This window comes from Genypterus blacodes, unplaced genomic scaffold (genome assembly GCF_046128005.1).
Source record: "Genypterus blacodes isolate CSIRO-AG114 ecotype Tasmania unplaced genomic scaffold, CSIRO-AGI_Gbla_v1 ptg000028l_1, whole genome shotgun sequence".
Taxonomy (NCBI): domain Eukaryota; kingdom Metazoa; phylum Chordata; class Actinopteri; order Ophidiiformes; family Ophidiidae; genus Genypterus; species Genypterus blacodes.
The window spans coordinates 1,372,714-1,380,572 of NW_027466841.1; the positions used below are offsets into that span (position 1 = coordinate 1,372,714).

Consider the following 7,859-nt stretch of genomic DNA (forward strand, 5'->3'; position numbering starts at 1 on the left):
CAATGCAAATTCAATAAACGCTGGATTTCTTCACGATGTATTTGTTCCCGTGTCTGGTTTGAGTTAAGAACAGGTTGCTTTGCGTGAATGTGTGTTTGTGTGTGTTCAAAAGACAGTCATGGGAGAACAACACAAATCCTCAAAGTCCACTTAAATCTTGAATAACATTTATATATATACAGTGGAAAAATACAAGTAAGAGTCTAAGTATCCAAGTATCCGGAGTGCAGTTTCCTGTAGTATCACATGTTTTACTCACTCCACATCCATGCATCAATAATGGAAATCCCCAAAATTGGAGAATCAAGGTTTCTTGCCAAACTATGAAGAAATTGCTTATACCAAGATTTTCGGAATAAAATGCTGAAGAAGTATTAAGAATTCCCCAGAATTTCAGGGTTTGTGTTGCCTCAGATTTGTACTTGGATACATGTACTCAGTTACTTTCACACCCGTAGTGACACACTGTGGATTTATCGATATCTGTGTTTGCGCAGAGGTTCTCTCTCTGTGTTTGCACGGCCGTGTTGGTGGCGACTCCACGTGAGTCCTATTTCCATGGAAATGGAGAGACGGAGACATGTCCCTCCGTCTCTGCCTTTTTTTTATTTATAACGTTCATTCAGCTGCTGGAAAATCGCTTTCCATATTATTTGAAATCAACCTTGTTGTGCTTGTGCTCTGCTGGGTGTTCAGCTCAACATGAAACTCCCTCTCTCACGTTTCGCATCTTTGTTTTCATCAATTCTTCTCTGTCAGCCGGCGTTCGGAGATGTGTGTGTTTGATTTGATTATTTATTTACTCTCTGCGCTGCTGCAGTGCTCATTACCAAAGCAGAACAAAAATGAAGCCTTTACTGATATCTGTGCATTCAGTGTTTGCATGAACCTATGTAGACACAATGTCGTCCCCCATTCCTCGTGTTTGTCCTCCTAGATCCCAAAACTAATTTGTCCATCCTCTCCTCCCCCTCTCTCTCTTCCCCCTTTCATTTTCTGTCTGGCTTGTTTTCACCGGAAAGCAAAGCACGAGAACCACTTACATCACAGTGCATCATGGGGTTGATATTTTATTTATCAAGTCAAATTTGAGTGGCAGTAAGGAACAGCGACCACAAGACTGTCGGTAGAAGGAAATGCTTAATAATTGGGAAATGAAATGCTTGAAGAGGCTGTATGCGACAAGCTGCCCCTAGCTAATTTCATCTCTTATTCAGATCCCTGTCTGCCTCACATCACAAGTCCCCTGATCACCACTCGCCTCGGCTCAGCCCGGCAACAGTGGTAGCAGCCGCACTAACTATGCCAGATTACAAGATCAAATCAGCCCTGAAGCCTGGTGCCACAACTTTCAGGCCCCGGAGTAAAACATATACATAACACCCTCTGCTTTGCTGTCAGTGACCACAGGATGTATACAGAATGTTGCGTAATTCACTGTTTGGTTGATTGTTCTGTCGTACAAGTGGCACAAGCCTCCGAGCGCTTTCTATTCTGTCGGGAAATATAATCTGGTAATGACTGACAAACACACAAAGAGGTTGAACTCAGGTTCACTGAAATCCATTTGCATTTATTAGTTGTGGTTCAAGGCATTTTATTGTGGCAGGTCAGATGATGGGATAAAAGGACTTTTTGCCCTTAGTTTGAAGGAAGGAGGAAGGACGCTTAGAACCTTACATTGAGATTGGGACGACTGAATAAACATTTAGGATAAGTATGTATGAATACGTGTGTAGGCTTTGTGCGTTCTGGTGTACGCACAGGAACATGCTGTCAGAACAACAGCGATGAAGGTTTTGGTGGAGTGGGAGGCGATGTACCTGCTCAGCCAGACAGAAATAGCGTGGCATACTTTTACTGTACAACCTTCTAACTGGAGCAGAGAACATCAGGGGCATGGACATGGAGTCTTCTGTCTCCGCTGTAAGTTGCTTTTTAGTCAGTGTTATTCAGCAGCGCAACTCCACATCAAAGGTGTGCTCGATAATAATAATAACCTCAAAAAAATGTTGTCTCTAAAGCCGCCAGTAAACTTTAAAAGACATGAAAAGAAACAATGACCTCTGGAGACCCTGCGTCCTCATATGTGGACATAAAAATGTTCCATCCCTACACCGTATTCATCATTGTGCTTATAAACCTGTTGTCCTTACATCGATAAAATGTTTGGCTGCTCCCCTAGTGGTCAGAAACATAGCAGACCAGAAGAAATGTGTTATACTCTTTGTTTAGCAAGGAGAAATTAAACTGTAAATCCATACAAAATGTCCAGGCTTCACAAAGTTAAAGAAATGGCATGTAACATTTCGTCGAGCTGGCTGAAATCCTCATTAGATCGTGATATTCAAGCTGCTGCTTTGAATAAAAAGCAAAAGATAGAGATTCAGACGGTACAGTCGCCCTTTAAGTCACAGAAGGAGGCAAGAAGAAGAAAAAGTGGAGTTATGACATATCACTTCAACAGCAGAGGAAGTCTTGTAAATGAACCAAAACAAGTCCAGCTCGACGATTCCTGTTCTGTATTCTACTGCGGTCTGAAGATGGAGCCTGTTGTTTTCCATAAAACAAGCAGGAGAATCTCTGTCAGATAACTCGTCTTCCATCTCTCCATGGCTGCTCTAATGGAAGTAACTGTGTTGTGAGCAGAGACATAAACCTCAGATCCTTGTGGCTCTCTTTGTGTGGAATCAAATCTCAGCGTGGCGTAAGGTCAGTTGTCTGGCACAGACTGACAAGCAGGCTGAGACCGAGTCTGAAAGGAGGTTTTTCTCCTAAAGCCCCAAGGATTAGTGATGGTCTGCTCGGGCTGGAGGATGCTGGCCTCACTAATAGACTAATTAGAGGTGCGTCTGCATTGCGGTGCCTCTGTCCCGTCCAATAGGAACGCAGAGTATTGTACTGAAACAGCTGGCAGATACAGTAGCTTTGGCTGGTGTAACTGTATTATACACTGCAAACACTGCTGCTGTCTTCAGTCTCACACATTGCATATCTGTCTCTGCAGGTCTGGACTTCCACGAAGACCTGCATCGCATCGGAGCCAAGGAGGGCCTGAAGGGTCGCAAACTCCAGAAGGCCATGGAGAGCTACGCCTGGAACATCACCGTCCTCAAGGTGAGTTTGAGGGCCTGTAAAGCCCTTTGAGACATTGTGTGTTATCTTGACTTGACTTGACTTGACTTGACGAGTTTGTGTACGGTCACTGGCTAATGCTGCTGATTGGTTGCATGTGAGATTATGTTTCAATCATCAGCCAGACGCTGATGATCTCAGACCCTGTTGTTGATCTGACGATGTCATAAGGATGCTTCAGGCTAATTGCATTTGCCTTCTCTCTAATCCTTAAATCTCTTAACAAATTACAGCTGATTCCAACTACAGCTTTATTTGCTCACTTATCTTGGTAACACGTGATAAGATTGTTTACATTTGTTTACACATACACACGCACACACACATATTTGGTGTTGGTCCTCTTGGCAGGATGTTGGGCCCCTTGGACGTGCCTTTGGGAAGGCTCTCAGCAAAATCCACTTTGGTTTCTTCCTGCCAAGAGCACGGGAGATGTGGCTCTTTTCCCATCTGCCCTTATTACTGCCTCCATGTAAGCCTGCGGTTATACCAGACCTGATGAAACGCAGCGTGCTGGCCGGCCTGCGCGCTGCACAGAGGACCCGTTTGTCTAACTTAAGACATCTCATCACCCTGAAATCACGGGGTATTGAGTGAAGAATCTTCACTGGCTGATGAGCCGTTTGTGCTTTTAGCGAGCCTGATGTTTGATTGCTGGATTGTTGTGTAGCTTCTGTCCTCTGCCTCGTCAGACTGGACACATAAAAATTTGTTCTACATCGGTGTTTATGTGAGTGTCTCTGCTTGGGACTGTCAGATAGATTGATCTTCAGTGCAACTCATATACTTACATAGCCTAACAGGTGGATGCCCAAATCTCAGTCTAATCTCAGCCTTCCTCCCTCTCCTACGGTCCCTAACTCCCTCACCCCCCTCCCCCTCCCCCCGCTCAGCTCTAATCCCTCTGTTGCCTTTCCGGACACACTCACAATTTAACGCCCTCACTCTTCATTCGGCCCCGTCTTCTCCCCGTCCTCTAATTTAGCAGATGAGCTGCACTCTCATCATAATACGACGGTGGTGTGCACGCCCGCCTCTTCCTTCTCCGCCCCGGTCAGTTCTAATCTGTGTACCATACTGAACATTTGGTGAGAGCCTCAGCGCCGGTTTGCCAAGGGCTTGGCAGCCACGTCTGCCACGTCATTTCACCTGTCGAGCTTTCCAGATCCTCAGCGGGCTTGGACGCTCTCCCTGGTAGATGGCAGAGGACGGCAGAGAGGGAGTGCTGTGCTTCCTCTCTCATTCCCCATCCATCCATCCATCATCCTCTACAGCCTCACACCTGCTCTCAGTGTGTCTGTGCCCGTCTTATCTTCTGAGCTTGTCTTAACTTTATCTCCCACAAAAGAGAGACAAACAAAGAGAGACTCTGAGGCACTGAGTCCTAATTTGAGAAGGATGACAAGCTGCTCCAGAATAGAGCAGCAACCAAATCATGAACCTCTGTAGTTTGTGGTCGCTGCTGCTGTTTGAACCTTGTGTGTTTTCCTTTAAACACGATGGACTGAATTGGACAAACAAGGACATTATGATAGAACGTAATGATGATGTAATAGTGGGATTTGGTGGCGGCACTTGTTTTGGTATGGCCCCCCGTGGCTCCGCCGCAGGCCGGCTGAAGGGTTTAATGCACCCTGAATGTGTGCTGTCTTGATTTGGCTGAGCATCTTCCTGGCTTAGTTTATGTCTGGTGAGTCACAGCTTACATAAATTCAGATTTTAAAAAAAAAAAGAAGAAGAAAAAGAAAAAGAAAATATGACTTATTCATGCTTTGGTTTGTATGTTTAAGTGGCTCGGGTTAAAGGTTGCTCGCAATGTATTAACATCTGGTGGGAGCGTAGTATTGGACATTATGAGCAGAACAGCACGTTAACCCATTTCATAACATGTCAGACTACTGCTCCCATCGCCGTCTGTCTGTGTGTGTGTGTGTGTGTGTGTGTGTGTGTGTGTGTGTGTGTGTTTTGAGGATTTTGTCCCTTTCGCAGTTACACTTCAGTTCTGTGCAGAAAGGGTCTGTCTGTTTGTCAACCGACCTGCAGGTAAGAGAGTCCAGCGTTAAACTGGCTTGACTGGGAGGAGTGATGGTGCAAAGTATGGGCGCTGACAGCAGAGGCGAGGGGGGGGGGGCTGTGACAGGCCTGTAACAGCGGAGATAGTATGTGGGAAGCATGTGGCAGAACTAATAATACGAGCACCTCACACGGAGAGGCAGCCTGCGGTCTCCACATTGCAGAGACAGCCAGCATAGGGGGGAAGGCAGCCATGGAAGCGGGCCAGACTGACTCGACATTCTCGTAATGTTCGTCCCGACCGCGCCCCCAACATATGGCGGGATTTTAGATCTTCGGTGCTCCCCAATAAAAAGCTAAAATGTAGTGGAACATAATGGCTATATGAGAGAGAAAAACAGTACGAAGGGCTGGCAAGCAACCAAAGGTCTTCATTTATTCTTGGCTTTCTACTGCCCCCTTCTGCATCGTATTAGTCGCTGCAGTCATAAATTAACCTGAACGATATGATCAAACTCTCTGTCTGTGTCTTTGTCTCAGGGCCAGGCAGACCTACTGAAGCACGCTAAGAGCGAGGCCTTGGACACCCTGCGGCAAATCCACTGCGCCGCTCAGTCCTGCGGCCTCAGTAAGAACGGCGCCACCTCCCCGCAGCTCCAGCACCACCCGCTCCACCAGCAGCAGCAGCAGCAGATCCAGCTACAGCAGAAGCCGCAGCACGCACCCCAGCACCACCCCCAAACTCAATCACAATTCCAGACCGTACCTCAGGCTTACCTCCACCCCCTCCCGCTCCCTCAGTCCCAGCCCAAGCCCCAGCCCCAGCCCCAGCCCCTGCCGCCCGCCATGCCGATCATTCAAACTGTTTTAAAACCACCGGCCTACCCTCAGCCCCCACCCCAGCCCCAGCTTCAGTTTCAGCTCCAGACCCAGCAGCAGAAGGTCGCAGGCCCTCTGGACACCATCCCCGAGAGAGAGATGGTCGGCAACGATCCTGCGGGATCCTGCTGACACGCAGCCTGTACCCACAGAGGATCCTACCCACAGAGAGACAAAGAGAGGGAGATAGAGAAGCAGAAGGCCGGAGGGGAAGAAATGCTGAAACAGGAGACGAGTGTTGCCGGCAAGGACGGCGAGACTGAGGAAATGAAAGCCAGGGTTAATGAGATGATGATGATGGAGAGGAAGACGCGCCGTGTTAGAAGTGAGACGCAAGTCTGAAGAGGATGCGAGGCTGGGCAGAAGGCTGAGGAAGAGAAGGACAGAGACAGATCTCATGAATCATCCCACCTTTTGGATGGAAACACATGCCGTGTTGTTCTCCACACTGGATTGGGAGTAAATTGGGAATAATTCCATTTCGTCATCTCCAGTCTTTAGCTTTCTCTTGATAGGCAGAAGGTCCGTAGTCGAGGAAAATGTTGGGTGTAGTTTTTGATGAGTCCGTCTCTCTATGGGCAGTGCGACTCACATGCTCTTTCAGCGTGTGCTCCAGCTCTGTGGGTACAGGCTTTCCCTCACGCTGGCATTTCATGCCACTGATATTTGCCTTTTGATTTCCTGAGACTGCTCAGAATGTGTTTGAGCTTCGATGTTTCTTCACACTCACACTCCTCATCCTCCATCTTCCATTATAGACACAATACTAAAGGCGAACCCCTTTTAGTGATGAAGATCGTTTCATTTTTAAGTGCACAACATAGAGCAGCTCACACACGACCATTCCAGCACAAACCAGAGAGCTGTAATTCTAATTGCAGATCTGGACACGCTCGCTCACAATGATGCTCTTGCCCCCCCTGCTGGATTTAAGCGCCATTACGCTCAGTCTGTACATCTCCAGTGTCATTCCCGGTTTCTGAGTTCTCCTTTAGTCAGCATTCCTGGACTCTTCCCGCAGGGTCTCCTCGTCTCCTCCCCAGGGGCTGTGTGTGTGTGATGTTCTGTGAGTTGGTGTTTTGTTCCCCAGGGGGGCGGAGTTCACCAGCCAGTCACAACTGGAATACATGATCCAGCCTGTTAGAGGCCAGGGGTCAACAGAAACTTGGTACTGCTGTCAATAAAACACAAGATAAAGTGAATATAGATATGAACTCCATGTGAAATGTACAAAGGGAACATATATTGCTATGATAATTCTTGCAGACATTAATGATTGATATTATTATAATTGTTGTTAGGTCTATTGATATTCTGATTCTTTTATAAACATTATTTACACATATACAGTGACTTGACAGCTGCTGTTGTGTGGTGCAGGTCAGAGCCACTGCATGTGGGACAATAGATCACAGGTTAGCACCACAACACCAGGGTCAACTAACAAGCTGAGATGTGTTCCACTGCAAAGTGAGTGTGGATTCTGTAAGAGCTCCTTTAAGTGGCCCATTAAAACCGGCTTCATTGTTTATCCTGCCTCCTCTCCTTCATTCCTTAATGACAGCTCATCTTTCCTCTAACAGATTTAAAAGCGGACATGTGAATTGGTTTTGCGCGGATATTCAATTAAATATGCACTTTGTCTGCATTCTGAGTGGATTTTCAGCAGCGTGTCCGTGCAGTTACATCGCTGATATTCGGCATGTTTCATAAACGTTGTTTCACAGCAGGACTGATTGCTTTTGATGCACTGTAATGCACTGTTCATTTCTTTAATCAATATTTCTATCGTTATCTGTCTTTCTGAAAGGCCAAACTCCAATGAGGCCATT

At 46.8% G+C, this 7,859-nt stretch overlaps 1 protein-coding gene across 2 annotated transcripts in view; it reads left to right on the forward strand.

The window, feature by feature from the left end:
* Positions 1-6,552, forward strand: part of LOC142993553 (inactive phospholipase C-like protein 2) — a 54,222-nt gene extending 47,670 nt beyond the window's left edge. For both annotated transcript variants that reach the window (XM_076144328.1, XM_076144329.1), the window contains exons 5-6: positions 3,008-3,117; positions 5,689-6,552. In XM_076144328.1, coding sequence (XP_076000443.1) covers positions 3,008-3,117; positions 5,689-6,159 — 581 coding nt within the window. In that variant the 3' untranslated portion in view covers positions 6,160-6,552. The remainder of the gene's footprint in view (positions 1-3,007; positions 3,118-5,688) is intronic.
* Positions 6,553-7,859: the final 1,307 nt, after the last annotated feature.